This window comes from Python bivittatus, unplaced genomic scaffold (assembly GCF_059951505.1).
Source record: "Python bivittatus isolate LINGU-HERP-01145 unplaced genomic scaffold, Pbiv_v1 ctg000160_np1212, whole genome shotgun sequence".
In the NCBI taxonomy this organism is placed as follows: domain Eukaryota; kingdom Metazoa; phylum Chordata; class Lepidosauria; order Squamata; family Pythonidae; genus Python; species Python bivittatus.
This window is the reverse complement of record NW_028277076.1, coordinates 7,018,962-7,035,384: the sequence shown is the minus strand read 5'-3', so window position 1 is coordinate 7,035,384 and position 16,423 is coordinate 7,018,962. Positions and strand designations below refer to the sequence as shown.

General features: G+C 42.3%; 1 protein-coding gene across 1 annotated transcript in view; it reads left to right on the top strand.

Moving 5' to 3' along the window:
- Positions 1-16,423, top strand: part of NTNG2 (netrin G2) — a 70,912-nt gene that overhangs the window by 39,102 nt on the left and 15,387 nt on the right. The window contains exons 4-5 of the mRNA XM_088147063.1: positions 8,644-8,816; positions 10,749-10,769. Of these exons, the coding sequence (XP_088003189.1) occupies positions 8,644-8,816; positions 10,749-10,769 (194 nt within the window). The remainder of the gene's footprint in view (positions 1-8,643; positions 8,817-10,748; positions 10,770-16,423) is intronic.

The following is a 16,423-nucleotide window of genomic DNA, read 5'->3' as shown; positions in this document are numbered from 1 at the left end:
GGATGGAAGGGTGAGCCATGGAACCGTTGTCTTGATTGCGGATCTTCCTCCTGTTCCTCAAGGTTATTCCTTCTTCCCATGACAGACAGAAGATAGAGTCAGCCCTTCAAGGTAGACCAGATTAGGATGCCAGAGTTGTGAATACTACTTTTATTATAAGGTTACAGTTACAGAATCTTGCAGGTCTGAATGTGCTCCCCTCCCTTCCTTTATCTTGGTGAGAACCAGGAAGGGTCTTGTCTGAGACGCTTTCTCAGATTACAGTTCTGGTCCGGACTCTGGTTTCTATTATCAGACCGTTGTCTTGGTTGTGGCTCTTCCTCCTGCTCCTCAAGGTTATTCCTCCTTCCCATTCCATCTTGCAAGAAAGTTGTTCCCTTCTTCGTGAACTGGGGGAGAACATGATTTGCATGGAGAGGTCAAAGAGGGCAGAAAGTTTGTCTCACATCAGAGCAGCCCTCTTAACTCTTTTGTGAGTGAATTAGGTCCCTATGGCAACCCACCCTGACAGTCTATGAAAACTCTTTCTATTCTTAGTTTATCCTCTGTAGAGTTAACTAGGTTTTCCAGAAAACAAAAGAGCTTCTTTCCCCAGGATGAAGATTTCCTTGGACCAATCTGTGCTTTAAAAAAACAAAAGTGTTTTTAAAAAGAAGGGGAAAAGTAGCAAAAATGTTGGTATGGCCAGAGAGAATCTCCAATTCCCCCCCCCCAAAAGCTCATCAGAAGTATTAGAGGAGTTTTAGGAGTATCACAGCAATCCATCAGTGACTTCTATTATAGTTACTGGCCCGAAGTTTGTATAGTTTTCTATCTAAAGTTACAAGACTCAAAGAAAAAACAAAGAATAACATACTGAAATACAGTATGGGTGCAAATATTAAAATGCTAAGAGGATGTTTAAAAGCTAAATGACTGAATAGCTTGATAATCAAAGTATTACTCAACATCACTAACATTCTTACCTACTAATGTGCTAAATTACTCAACTACCCAAATCTCCTACAGCCTTCTGGCCCCTAATGCTTTGCCACTAAATTTCAGCAACCAAAATGCACTGCTAAATTTGAAATCCACCACAAGGATCGAAGGGCACGCTTTGATGCATGATAAATGGCAAGGGGGAAAAAATCGCTGAAGGTTTCAGTCTTGGTCCTACATCACCACTTGGGCAGATGTCCTCCCTTGTGGGTGAATTATATCTTCTGCCAGAGAAATTGTCTCTCCGGGTTCTCTGCTTGCAAAGGCTATTTCTGCTCTGCCCCAAACGATCCAGGGCTTGATTAAGGAGGTAATTTAGGTAGGAATTAAGAATGCAGTAGTGGTGGAAATGTTTACTCCAGGGAATATCCTTGGCACCCTCGCAAGGAATCCTGACTCTTGGGCATTTGAACCTTCTCAGCCGTTCCTTATTAAATAATGTATCATGACTGGTCTGCAAAATACTGCTTTGCTGATTCAGGCTGTACCACTGATCAGATGGATGGTTCTCAAAGGTTGAATTCAGAAAGCTGTTCTCTGTCCTGATTGATCAGGCTTGCCTGCCTCTCTTCCCCCTCTGCAGAGGGTATCCAACAAAGAAGGAAGTCGGATCTGAAATTGAAGAGACTGGTGGGCATTTGGGCCAAAGGACACCGAAATTCAAAATTTATCTGTAGACCTGCATAGCAGCTGATGCAATGGCCCTTTCATGATCTCCCCACCATGAAGTGCAACTCAGCACAGAAAGGAACTGAGAGACAACAGGCATACAATAAAATCTGCTCTTTTGCAAAGCAGTTTCCTGGAATTTATGACATGTGCATTTAGAAATACGATCCCCAGAATTTCTAAGCCAATATTTAAAGATAATATCCTGATGGTCTACCATTTTAAAATATGATATTTTTAATCAATGTTTTTCAAACTTGGCTACTTTAAGATGCATGGACTTCAAAATGCCCAGAATTCTGCCAGCTGGGGGATTCTGGGAGTTGAAGTCCACACATCTTCAAGTGGCCAAGTTTGAAAAACATTGTTGTAAATCATTCTTCTGAATGGCCTTGCTATTTCATCTTGTGGGCAGAGGCAAACAAGAGCATTTGAACAAAAAAGGATTTGCTTAGGTTCACACAACTTCTACAAGCAGATCAGATAAAGACCAAATAGAAGGGTTTGTGTAACAGATTAAAAGGTTGGCCTGTTTGGGACAACGTCCTCCTGTTTAAGACAACTCTGGAATTTGCAGTGGTGCAAAGCATTTGAAATTTAAAGGAGTTGGAAACTTTTTTAACCTCTGGGACGCACTCCTTTCAATAGCCCAGTGATGATTGTTTAATTTTAGTCACCATGTTGACTCAATGTGGAATGAAATATGGATGAAAAAAAGAAAGAAAGAAATGGAACAGAGACTCTAGAAAATATCAGGGCTGGCTAGAGCCATGAACAGACGTGCTTCATTTTCAGCCATGCTGTTCTGATCCCACTTCAGCCTAAACTGGTTTTTAAAAACTACCTGAAAGAGGTGGGAATATCCAGTCCAGAAAAATTCAGACCCTCTTCTAACCTTTTGCTTTTTCTTTCTAGCATGTGAAAGATGTCCAGATGGTTCTCTCCTTTCTGGCTCCTTCGTTTATTATTCAGGATTGGGTGTGAAATGAGAAAAAAGGCTGAATTCAGCCATTTTAGGTTAAGCATGTTGAGCAAACCAATCTGCTCATTTCAGGTTATCTTCCCATGAATTCTGGACCTCATCTCTTACCACCCCATCTTCTGAATCCCATAACCTGGAGATGAGATGAGGAAGTGCCTGGACTTAAGCTTGCCCTCACGTTACCTGTTTAAAAAAACGAAGAAGAAGGAAGGAAATTGCAAGCCGGAAAGGAAGATGGGCATTGAATAAATGAAAGGATGAAGTGACATGACCCCCGAGCACTGAACGTGGCCTATTCAAAGGACGTTTGTGCAGAAAATTCACTCCAGCGTGAGAGATGGGAGCTCAGAATCAGTAAAGGCTTCCTTTGAATGATCAGGCAGATAGAAACCAGCAAGAACATTCTCCATCTACCGGCTGTTACAGCCCACTCCCCAAATCTTGGAGTGTGATTTAAAAAAAAATCATTCTTCATTCAGATCCATCTTTGGCAGTTCTTTCTATAACTGATGACCCAAAATATTGCGTGCAGCATTTTAAGGAAGGAAAGACAGTGCTTTGCTCCAGAAATCAAATCTGCTGTCTCGAAACCCTTGAGACTGGAAGTTAATATTATGCATGTGGATTTGAAGAATGAACAAAATCTTTCTCTTTTCACCTCGATATCAATTTTGGAGCAGAGGAAAATGTCTGAAGAACATTTTAGAGGGGGTAGAGGAGGGAAATGCTGTCACCCCAATAGTTTCCTAGCCTGCAAGGAAGTGACAGGTTGAAAGAGTGTTTCTCAACCTCAACAACTTTAAGATGGGTGGACTTCAACTCCCAGAATCCCCCAGCCAGCATGCTGGCTGGGGAATTCTGGGGGTTGAACTCCACCCATCTTAAAGCTGCTGAGATTGAGAAACACTGAGTTGGAAGTTAAGCATAGGCCCGCAAAGCCATGATGGCATCAAATGCATCATGATGTCATTTGTGCAAGAACAATGTTATGCACGTGGCATCATTTGCCACCAGGCTGGCAAGGCAGAGTAACCTTCAAGAATGGATTTCCAAGGAACCACGCCTTCCCATAAGTAGATTTATTGTAGAATATTTTTGAAACCCTTCCCGCGACTGCTGTGAATCAGATGCGAGCCCTATTTATAGTGAAATCGAGGTTCAGATTTTCACACTTCTACCCATGTGATGGAATGGGTAGAAGCCAATCTTTTTTGGGTGGGCGCAACAGTTTCCATCTGTCTCTTGCTTTGATAACGGATTGACTTGGTATCATCTTTTTACTTCTGACCGTGTGAAAACAAGCTCTCACACTCGCAGATGCCCACCATAAACACATAGATCCAAAGAATTTCACCTAGTGAAAAGAATTAGGAAAGAAAAAAATGCAGGGGAGGGGGGGATCCACCAGGAAAAGTGGAAAATGCATCCAGGAATGTGTCCATTTTGTTATGTAGGGCAAATGATTCTTCCTCCTAAATTTCTGGACAGGAAATAGTTCATCTGAACAAGAAGTCCCTTTATGCTCTGATTGGTAATATTTATTAGGAACAAGATTAAGGTACCAACCCCCAAATTCCAGCAAATACTTTACTTTCAAATAAGGCACAAGCTTGCCACTTTTTGTAAAGGTGAGGAATATGAATCTGTTCATTATTTTAGCAAGGGTCACTAGAATTCTTATTAGTGCGAGGAATGATTCTCGTGAGTTATTTTGGTCACCCCATCTGGCGTGACATTTTCCACATGGCCTCCTTTCTAAGCCACGGTTTCTCCACTGCTCCAGTGCAATCTCCAGTAAGCTAAATAATATAAGTCTTGATCAACCCCAGAAGTTGTTTAAAATATTGCTTCTTTTTTAATATCCCTTTCCCAACTTTGCTCATCTGATCACAGAAAGTAGCTAGCTGTGGGAGAAAGTAACGGGTGGCTTTTCTCTGCCTCAATGGGCACCCTTTATATATTTTGGTATCTGTTGTAGATAGGATTGTGAATCCGTTGGGGTTGTGTATCTGTGTGTATATCAAGCTGCACGCCAAAACGTGGTCCTTTGGAAAGAAGGAAATTGTTTCCTATCCTTGGATCCAAAATTTCAAGAAATTCAGAAATATTGCCTATCCAAGGGAGGTAGAATTGCATCTTTCAACAACCTCCTTTTACAAGAAACCCTGATCAGACCCTAAAAACGGAAAGACAGCTGCATAGAACCTATTTAACCAATCATCTATTTTAGCATTCAGCCTTCTCTCCCCCAGCTAAGCGGTCCCAAACCTCAGATCTGTTCTCAGTGCCCCCATCCATCTTTCTTGCCCTGCTCTGAACTGGTTCTAAATGGCCAACAATCTTCCTTACAGTGTAACATCCAGAACGTGACATGTTTCTCCAGATGTGACTTGATGAGAAAAAGAGAGGATGCTCAGGTGTTACGCGACAAGTCCCAAATCTTATTAAGATTCTGAAATGAGGCTTAGTTGGAACAGAGATGGGGGGAAAAAGAAAAAGAAAAATGAGTTAATATTTTATCTCTTATGTAACCTGGAAACACAGAGTGGTTTTGCTTCATCTTATCTCCTGGGTATGTGTGAATTTTTTTTTTTCATGTAATCTTTGCTACTGATCTATTGGGAACATCAGATTATAGTCTGTGCTCGCAGAACGTGCTGAGAAGCAAAAGACGGATATGTTGTGAAGGGATTGGGTCTGATTATTAACAGACCCGGTCCAACTGATTGCAAGTGGTTACGAAAGGAATTACCTGATTGTTACTTAAATATGCATTGATTATATGATTTGGAACAGCAATTATCTGTGTAAAAGACTGTGACTCCAAAGGAACTTGTCAAGTGCAGGGAGCTAATGGAATGGCTGAGCAAGGGGACAACTTAATGAGATGGAACGAAATTGGTTAAAGGAGGGGGAAAATCCAGACTAACTTACTCTGATTTTGTGCTCTTCATGCAACCAGATCAGAGATGTTTGGATTGTAATTAAGGAGGCCAGGCTGACGGCAGAGAAGAAACTAGGACTTCATTTAGGAGTAGAAGACTGATGGTTCCAGTTGGGGATGGCCAATTGAGATGGGGTCAACAGCAGCATGCGACAAAATTAGAACTGGATTTTGGGGGTGCAGCACTTGTTGGCTGTGATGTTGTCCCCAAATTCCAAGATATGAGGTGGTCAGTACAATACGATCAATTCAACCTTGGTTGTCTAATGCAAGATCTCATGAGGTTTTGGACCTCACATTTGATTGTCACTCCAGAGAAGTTCTCCAGTTTAGAACTGCCATCCATCCATCCATCCATCCATCCATCCATCCATCCATCCATCCATCCATCCATGCCCTTCTCAAAGAAATTCTCTTCCAATATCTGTGTTCTGGCAGTTTTCAGTGTTTGTGGCTCCTTATGGGATTGTGTTGACCCAACAAACCTATCAAGGTCTGTGAAAGACCAAGCTTACTTTTTCTTCATCTTGGTTTGTTTCCTTGTGGCTCAACATGTTGTGTGTTCAAACGATCCAAAGAAAGTTGGAGGGGTGTGTGTCCCTTTACGTTGTTTATTTGAAATACAGCAATTTTCAAATTCTCCAGAACCCCATTCAGTGTGCTTTGGGTGCAATGGATAAAATTTTAGTTTGGAATTAAATCCCAAACAGGCAAAGTCCACTGCCTCCAAAACAATCTGGAAAATTGACATAGTTGTATCATTTGCGTAACTACACAACCACACAATTACATGTTTGGTGTAATTACAAAACAGACATAAAAACCTCAATCATGTCATTACGAAATGGGGTGAAATTATGCAAATGACATGCATGGTGTCAATTCCGGGGATAATCCTTCCACCCAAATAGTGAATTAAAAGAAGATTTCACTGAATTTCTATACATCTCTTCTTCTGCGGATAGCATACCTCTCCCCCTGCCCTGAACATTCCTTGGGATTTTGATCCAATCCTAGTAACATTTATCTGCTGTTCATACAATATGCTGTTAATGAATGATTTCTTTGCCTGCCTGCATTTTTAGAGATCTGCTCCTTAACTGTCTTCCATTCTTTGGTTTAGAGTTTAGACCCAGCTGTCTAGGAAGGCATGAAATCATAACCCCCTCCCAAAAAACACAATTTCAAAGATACATGTAGTTATTTCAAACATGGCTGCTCTCCTCTTCCTTAGAGAAACTCAGGGAGTTGTTTCTAATATTGCATCAGTTCCGTGAGGCTGGTGGGATCCAGAGAGAGAATCGCCCGCGAGGCATTCTGCCAAATAAGAAAAGTTTTTAACCTGGTTTCTCAGATCCATCCCTAAATGGCAAGACTTGTAAAGCTTGCTCACTCTTTTCTGAACTTCTAGCTGGACCACGACAAGCCTAACTGTACTTACTATGTCACTGTCATTGTACAGTCCAAGATTGTGGTTGATTTTTCTTTGCTTAGGAATAATATCAGGAAGAAAAGCAGGATGGACATTCCAGAGAAGTAGATTTCAGTTAAACTGTGATGGAATGGACTTAGGAAGGCCAAGCTCAGGGAGATAAGCGTGTTCTTAGTTTACCGGAGGAGCGTGGGAAGTTCAAGAGGATGAGGCTGGCACCTCCCTGAGGAATTCACACTGTTGTGGCTGGCTGACTTTGGGAGCTGGGGTTTCAGTCTGGGGAGATTGATGTCAGGTTTAGCCCAAAGAACTCCAAGAGACAATGCAAATTCAGTTCTGCTGTGTTTATTAGCTACACCCTCTAGAAAGAATCTCCCTAGACTGAACCCCATCTCCCAAGACAGACAGCCACAACACCGTGAATTCCTCAGGGAGGTGCCAGCCTCATCCTCTTGAACTTCCCACGCTCCTCCGGTAAACTAAGAACACGCTTATCTCCCTGAGCCTGGCCTTCATAAGTCCATTCCATCACATAAACATTAGGAGAACATTCCTCTTGGTAAAAAGGAGCTGGCATTGGAACAGGCTGCTCAAGGGGTGGTGTATGTATGCATTCACAACTGCAGGTATTTGAGAAGTGAAACTGTAGGCATATTTGATTCCACTACAATTCTCAGCATCCTCATAATTGGCTGTATTGTCTGGAGATGATGGGAGATGTTCAGCATCTGGAGAACTTGAGTTGACCTGCTCTGGAAGAAATAATCTACCAGAGATGCTACAATTACCTTCTGCATTGGAGATCCTACTTTGAGCAGGAGATAGGCAATCCATGATCAAGATATTATCTCAATTAGGTGCCAACTGCTTCCTGAGCAGCTAAGGATGGGCAAACTGAACAGTGGGAGATGGATCTGGCAGGACCAACACATTCAGACATGGCTTCCTACAGTGACATGGTTGCCTTCTTCCCTCTTGGCTTAGTCCCCATGCTTATGGATTGGCATCCCCATGGACCTTCAGCAGGGCTGTTTTACCTCCCCTTCACACTCTTAAGAAGATAAGTAGAGAGGTTCTCTATCCCATTCTACTTGTGGGCCATGAGATGCCAGTTCCAAAGGTTAGTACAAAATATAGCAACCAGGTTAGAGAACATAGGCCAAACCAATCCAGTAACGTTTCTGCCAGTGGTCCTCCAAAGTCTGATGAACTTCAACCCCCAACAGCTCTAGGAAGCAAGGCCAACAGTGAAGGCTCCTGGGAGTTGTAGTGCTTCCTAGATGGAATGTTCTCCAAGGTTGCTTCCAAGCTAAAACTTTTACCAGTTGGTTCCAGGAGAGAATAATACGTCAAGTCTGCTCAACTGATCTTCATAGGAGGGTCATTAAAGGCATAGTTTTCAGACAAGTTTGGCTTTAGTTCCTCAGGGGTTGGGGCTTCATTCAAATGCTGGCACCTGGCTTGGATCTTGTGGTGTTTAATGACTTCTGAATGCTTTTCTATTCTAATATTTCTGTGATGCCAGCGAAGCTGCTTTGAGGATTCAATTCAAAAGAGTATTGCATGCATTTTTAAATACAGCTGCAGATAACCCAAAGGATCACACCTCGTCGCTCTCTTCTGTTTCCCTTGCAGGTGCAAATGTAATCTCCATGCCAACCAGTGCATTTTCAAGGAGGGAAGTCTCCAGTGTGAGTGTGAACATAACACGACGGGACAGGACTGCGGCAGATGCAAGAAGAATTTCCGGAGCAAATCTTGGAGAGCTGGTTCTTATCTTCCCCGTCCCAACGGTTCTCCTAATGTGTGTAAGTATGGCAGTAAAGGCTGCTTTGAGCTGAAGTCCATCTCCAGAAATGATCACTCTATAGCATCATTTTCAGGCATTCTGTAGCCTCCTCTCAGCCCCCATCACGGGGAACCTACAAAGATGGGGACAGGGAAGCAACACCATGGATAGATCAGAGTAGAGAAGTGCAAAGGAAGAGGTGGTCTGAGAGTGGTCTGAATCCAATTGAAAGCATCAGCAGAAAGAATGGAGGTGGTGTTTGTCAATTTCCCAATTCCATGCACCCATATTTCCATTCCTCTTCAAAATGGGCAGTGTTCAGGATTTTGTGATGCACCCCTCCAACTAGGAAAAGGAAGCAAAATTTCAAGACAGATCTGTTCCTAAATTACCTTTCTGCCCATACCCAGTGAACTGGCTAGTAGGGCCACTCAAGAACAAGGACTCACTCCTCAGTAGATCCAACGTTTCTGAGATACTTTCTCTACAACTGTGTGCACTTGTATTTCTTCCTTCCTGGATCTTGATCCTTTTCAATCCTCAGGGTCAATAGAAACAACACTTCTTAGTCAGAATTGGCTGCTAGGACATGACATGGCCTCCTTTGTGGATCTAAGGCTTGTTTGTCCTTAAAGTTCTGCCTCATTCTCAGATGAGGACTTCTCCAAAGGATTCATAACATGATGAGTTTCTTCCTCTAGGGGAGTTTTTAGCAAGACAAGACCCACTCAGATTTGCTTTGAGAAAGACCCTCAAGAGTTTTGCTTCTCCGGCTTTGGTGTCTTTCAGTTTCTCTCTTGAGAATGGAGTCATGCCCCAGAGTGTTGACACAAGTCTGCACACGATGTTCATATTTTTGAAATACCCCACCCCACTGACAATTGATGCATTAGCTAGCATAGTACACTGAGGAATATCTTGCTCTGTGGATAATGGGACTGGGGGCTTTTGTTGAATGCTAATAGTAAAGATAAAAGGGGATGGTTAAATAAGGGGATCTGCTCTAGGAGTAGTGAGATCAGCCTCCCATTCCAGCAGAAGATTTTAGAAGGAAACCATTTTGAGGCATCAGACATCAAGCTAAGCCATAGTTCGTTGTAACCACAGTTGGCTGAATAATCCATAGTAACTATGCTCATCCATAAGGCTAAGCCCTAATCCTTGGTTTAAAATCTGCAATGGCTGGGCCAGAATCAAGCAAACCAGGATAAGGGTTAACATGTGTGAACTTGCTCATTCAGGCAGGGGGTTCTCCAAACAGATTCCAACAGCCTGGCTGCCAAACACCAGAGAAAGTTTTAAGATGTACCAGAATGAGTTTGCTGCCTCTCCTAATGTTGATTTTGCACATTTGGAGCTCTCAAAGCACTCCTTGAGGACCATTACTGTTCTTCTTGGCCTCTAACTACCCATCTTTGGAACGAAAGCAAAAAGAGACGGATGGAGAGAGGGTGATCAAAGTTACCATCTGGGCTCAGATGACCATGACAGGAAGAGTTGTGTGTGTGCCAGGGATGGCAAAGGACAGCTCCTTTGAACAGGCACAAGCTTGTCAGTTCCTGTCAAACACTTGGAACCTATCAAAGAAGTCACAGGGAGACTTTGGGGCTGGTGGCACTAAATCTTTCTAAGACATTTAATTTCTTTCTCACACTCCCGGGCCCGAATAAAGCTGATTTCATTCAGCACGAATGCGTTCCCCCATGAAAGATACAACCTATTAAGAACCAGCTCACAGGGGAAGAATGACCCTGAGTGAACAGAACAAAAAACAGAAATTGAAAAATCAGGTCATGAGTTGGTCAATCTCTTGAAGGCGCTATAGGCGATTGGACATTTTGACTCCTCTGTTCCTGATCTGGGTACCAGGGAAGCTAACAATCTCTTTAATTCGCATCAAGTCTTGCTCAATATCACTAACCGTCTCTTCCTCTTCCTTCTTCCCATCCAGGTGCCGCTCCCAATTTTGGCAGTAAGTAAAAAACAAAACCAATCCACCAACCAAACTTGAAATGCTGACATTTGAGATGTTTGCTATCGCAGTCCCGGCGGACTCCGTTTGATGGCGAAAAGAAGCTTTTATTTTATTTTATTTTATTTTTTTTGGCTCTCCGTTAGCATCTGTCCAAGCATAAGTCTGCTTCCCTAATTGTGTCTCATCCCTCTCCCTGTCAAACATCTCTCTTTGACTTCAGTCAGAAACCTCATTGCTTCTGTCACGCCAATGTGTTTTTCCCCTCACGAGGTTTGTTAGAAAGGCGGCGGGAAGGAAATAAAGTGTTTTTCTAAGAAGGCTATGGAGAGCCATGCATTTTCCCCACCTCCAGCCCGAGTCTCGCAGGCAGTAAATTAAACTCTTATAAATAAGAGAGCCCATTTTGGATTGCTCAGCTGCAGCCATTGGCCACCTTTGTTAGGCTGGGGTGTGTGAATGCAGTGCACAGCGAGATATTTCTGCTGAACGCTTCCTCCTGAAATGTCAGTCTTTTTAAATAAGAGCCCATAAAGTAATAAAACTCAGGAAAGAATGTTCTCCTTCCTTGACAACACGGGATGTGCAGGTTCTGCAAGTTTGGAAAGGACTCAGGTTCATCTTCTCCCACGAAAGCCATCTATCTCCTGGTGGGATCCACAAGAAGGTTCTGCAGGATATAATTATTCCCCCACCCCAGGAGTTGACCATGCAGTGGCTTGTAGGTGTCGTCCCCCTCCACACATAGAAAACATGACTTCCATCCCCAACTTTTCAGAACGTCATAAGTTCTTATGAGATCTCACTGAAATCTCATGAGGCTTTGGTGGTCTAATGCAAGATCTCATGAGGTTTTGGATCTCATAGTTGGTTGTCACTTCTACTCTAAGAGAAGTCCCCTGGTTTACAGTTGCAGAGCCTTATGGTTGCAGAGCTGGGGTTAAAGGCAAAGAATTAGTGCTTTCTGAAGCCAAAGGAATGGTTAGAAGTGAGCAACGGTCCTGCATTGGAAAGTTCTTCTGAGTCACACCTATGGGGCCGAACAAGATCTTGGTGGGAATTCTGTGTGGGTTGCCCTGATTTTATTCCACTGTGTGCTTGAGAATTTCATAGGGGTTGGCAAGGCAAAGATGGTCCTGTTTGGATTTTCTTCCCCAAATGGTCAACTATGGAGATCCATTCTTAGGTAGGTGTGCATCATCTTCCTGAGAGGGACAAAGATGATTACAGGATTCATTGCAACAGTGTGCACAGCTTTGTCTTCTGGGAGAATTAAACCTTGCATGAACATGTGAGCGCAGAGAACTATTTAGTGTGTGTGTGTGAAATATTTATCTGGAGCTCCACAAGCTTTTACAGGAGATATTTTGCCTTGTGCTAATGAAGTATTTTCTGAAGACCAAGTTAATAATGGCCAGGATACAGTATGGCTTTTAAAGGGGCCTAAATGCTTACAAACACCGCAAATTGGTAGAGGCGTAAAAAGGAAGAATTTAGAAACCAAATACAGTGGTACCTCTACTTACGAACGCCCCTACTTACGAAATTTTCGAGATACGATCAGCTCCAGCCCCAAAAATTTACCTTGACTTACGAACTCGCCTCGACTTACGAGCCATTTTCTGCCCATTCCACGTGGTCCGCGGCCATTTTTCCACCCCTGACACGTGGTCCGCGGCCATTTTTCCACCCGTTCCATGTGGTCCGCGGCCATTTTTCCGCCCTGCCGCGTAGTCAGCGGCCGTTTTTCCCCCCCTGACGCGTGGTCCGCGGACACCGGAACGGATTAACGGTAATTACATTGAACCTTATGGGAAAATTTACTTCGACTTGCGACCAACTCGACTTGCGATCAGAGTCACGGAACGGATTAAGTTCGTAAGTAGAGGTACCACTGTAGCGTTTTTTTTTTACTTTTTCTTTTCATTGTTGTTTATTTTGTTGCTGTTTTCTTTTTTTCTTTAACATGCACGAACAATAGTTAATCACCCTACAGTGGAGACCTTAGGATTAAGTATTCAGTTTAAGGCAGAAACCGTTATTATATTACAAATCATGTAATGTATTTTGTACTGGTTGATTCGTGCCGGGTTTAGCTTTAGGTGCAAAATTTTAACTACTTTATGCGTATTAACAGTTTAGAAATCACCGTTCATATTGATACAGACTTCTTTTTTTTCCTTTATCTTGAAAGGTTGAAGTTATCCAAACGTTAGAGTGTTAATAATCTCCAGGCAATACTGTATAAATATCACTGTACCCAAATCATCGTCATCTTCATGATAACCCTTGCAGCAGTTGAAAAATATGGAGAGACCTTTTTGGAGAGGGGCAGAGAATAAATGTGGGGAGGAGGGAGTAAAACTTTCCTCTAACTTTTGACTTGGACTTGACATTACCAAATTAGACAATTCTCAGAATTTGCACAAAGATAAACCTTCTAAATTTGTGTCCCACCTTGTGAAGAATTTGGCAAGAACATCACCACTGCCATTCTTTCTTTGTCCATGTCTGTCTCTTGCCTTTCTCAGCCCCTTTTCATCTCTTATAAACAACAGCAAAGCTGAGCAAAGTTGAGTTTAGGATGCGTTTCCACTAACAACTCTTTTTAATTGGCTGCAGAAAATATTTTGATTGCTGGGGGAAAGGCAGTGAAATGGAAATAAAGCCGTACTAACTAGCTTTCTCACATCAGCCTAAGCTTTGTTTTGTTTCAAATGTGGCTTGTTGAATAAGTCCCAACTGACTAGGAGGAGATGATACATTAAATCCTTAGTACAACCACATTAATTTGCAAATTACGCCGGCTGGGATTACACATCTTAAGCCCTAGAGAAACCAAGATAGAGCTTGATGCACTCTGTGAAGCAGGGCTATGTGAATATTTGAACATTCAGATTGATTCAATGAAACTTTAATTTATTTGAGCTTTTAAACTAATTTGACAAATCCAATCAAAGAAGCAATTCAGTTTATTTCATCTAATCAAAGGCACCCAAATTGATTCGGACCAACTTGGACTGGTTCCAATGCTTTTTGTAGATGCATGCAAGCATTTTAAGACTCAGAGTCAGACTACATTGAATCACATCCAATCTGGCATATTCATCTGATTCAGTCTGAATTGGATCCAATCAATTTTCCAAATCAATCTGAAACTGTTCAGAGGGAATCAGGCCCAATTTGCACACCCCTGGTAAGAACCCAGCTATGGAGTTCCAAAGGGTGCTCTTCACTCATGGACCCAGCGTTTGCTAAAAGGGACTGCATTGTGAATTCAGAGTTCTTCAATTAAATTAAAGAAGCGATCCAAAGATTTGCAAGAACTCAATTGCCCAGCCAGCATTCTTTGTTTGAACACGCTTCACAGTAGACAACTAAAGGCATGAGTTTGCTAATTTTGCAAGAACCTATTTATGTCTTTCAAGAAGCCTGTCTCCTCCATCCAGACTCCTTCCAGCTATGCTGGAACTCATCCAGATGATCCCAAGTTGAAGAAGGCTGGGTTGCAATCTAAGAATGCAAAGAAAGAACAGACTATTTTAGCAGATTAGTTCTCTAATTTCCAAAGACCACAGTACCTACTCACCTCTGAGAAGTCACTCTCAAGGAATTAGCATCTGATTTCTTTCTTTTTTTCCTCCCCCCACCTTTATTTTTCTCTTGATAGCCAATGAGCAACCCAACCAATTCATTAACAGTCAAATTATCAAGCTTACAACTAACGTTTCCAAAACCACGATTAGCACCACCCAGACAATGAAATCCTCTTGGGTTGCCACCACTCTACTCATTACAACGCAGCGGCCAGGTGGGTGCTGAGGTATCGTTTGAAAGTCCCACCCCTCCCACCTTGCTCAGATACCTACAGTAGAGTTAGTTATGCCTCCTCTTACCAGCTTTTGCTTCCTGCTGCCATGACTTAAGTGGTGTCGGTGACTGGTAGGGTAGGAAGAGTCTTACTTCCCTTGCTTGCTTGCCTCTTCTCTCCTCGTAATGAATGGATTGGGAACCTGGATAAAAAATCACATTGTTCATTGGCACAAGACTTCCCATTTGTCAGCAGGAGAGCTTGCCTGTCTAATTAATGAAGGGAAGATCATCAGTGGGACAGCCCCCATTAATAATGGCCCACATCTTTTCCTGCTGAACAGCAGGTGCACTACTTTCCAAGAAGGTCTTTATGTGCAGTGGAAGAAAGGAAATATATATATACACGCATGCGCACCCACACACTTGTCTCGTCCATGTATAGAATAAGAAAATAGAGAATAGATTCCACAGAAGGTCGTGGAGAATAACAGGGCTAAGATCCTGTGGGACTTCCAGATCCAGATGGACAGGCAGGGACTGGCCAGTCAACCAGACATCGTGGTAGTGGACAAGGACCAGAAGACAGTGGTGGTGATAGATGTAGCAGTGCCAAGTGACAGCAACATCAGGAAGAAGGAATATGAGAAGCTGGAGAAGGACCAGGGCCTGAAGGAGGAACTAGAGAGGATATGGAAAGTCAAGGCCAAAGTGGTCCCAGTGGTAATAGGAGCACTCGGGGCTGTGACTCCTAAGCTGGGAGAGGGGCTCCAACAGATCCCAGGAACAACATCAGAGCTCTCTGTCCAGAAGAGTGCAGGGCTAGGAACAGCTAAGACACTGCACAGAACCCTCAAACTCCCAGGCCTCTGGTAGAGGACCCGAGATTGAGGAAGACACAGACCGCCCATGGGGTGAGAGGGGAGGTTTATATATATAAACTTGCTCCTATTTTACTTGCATAGATCATCAGTGTATTTGCATAGATCATCAATTTATTCATTGGGAGGATTGCACAAATGTCTTTCTTACTTAAGGGGTCTTGGTATCAACAAGTTGAGAACCCCTATGTGAGAGTGTTGGGTTTCATGATTGCTAGTTATTAGTAAAATGACTTGGAAGAGAAGGAATATGTGCCAGCAATCTGGAAGCTGTGCTGTGGGCTTCATCAGAGCAGATCTGAACCTGAACTTGGCAGAAAATGTCATGTCCTTGTCTTTGGTCAGTGGAGCCCCCCATGGAGATGAGCGTTGATAATCTTCCTCCTTATTCAATTATTTAGATGTGTATCAATTTCTATTACCCCTTTAATAATTCTGGGGAAACTTCTATCTATCTATCTATCTATCTATCTATCTATCTATCTATCTATCTATCTATCTATCTATCATTTGATCATTGATGTATCATCTATCTATCATCTGTCTATCCATCCATCCATCCATTCTAATCATACCAACAGACATCAGTAATAAATTAAAAACTAAGCCTACCAAATATTAGAAAACATTGGAAAGAAAGAAAGAAAGAAAGAAAGAAAGAAAGAAAGAAAGAAAGAAAGAAAGAAAGGAAGGAAGGAAGAAAGGAAGAAAGGAAGAAAGGAAGAAAGAAAGAAAGAAAGAAAGAAAGAAAGAAAGAAAGAAAGAAAGAAAGAAAGAAAGAAAGAAAGAAAGAAAGACAGTCAATATGGTGTTGTCATAAAACTCCCAGAGACAGATTGAAAAACAATGACTCTTCTGGGAAAGGCTGCTTTGTAAAAATAAAATATTTTACAAAAATATTATATTTTTGGAAAAATATTAAAAATAAAAATTCAGTGCCACCTAATGGCTAGATCATATAAT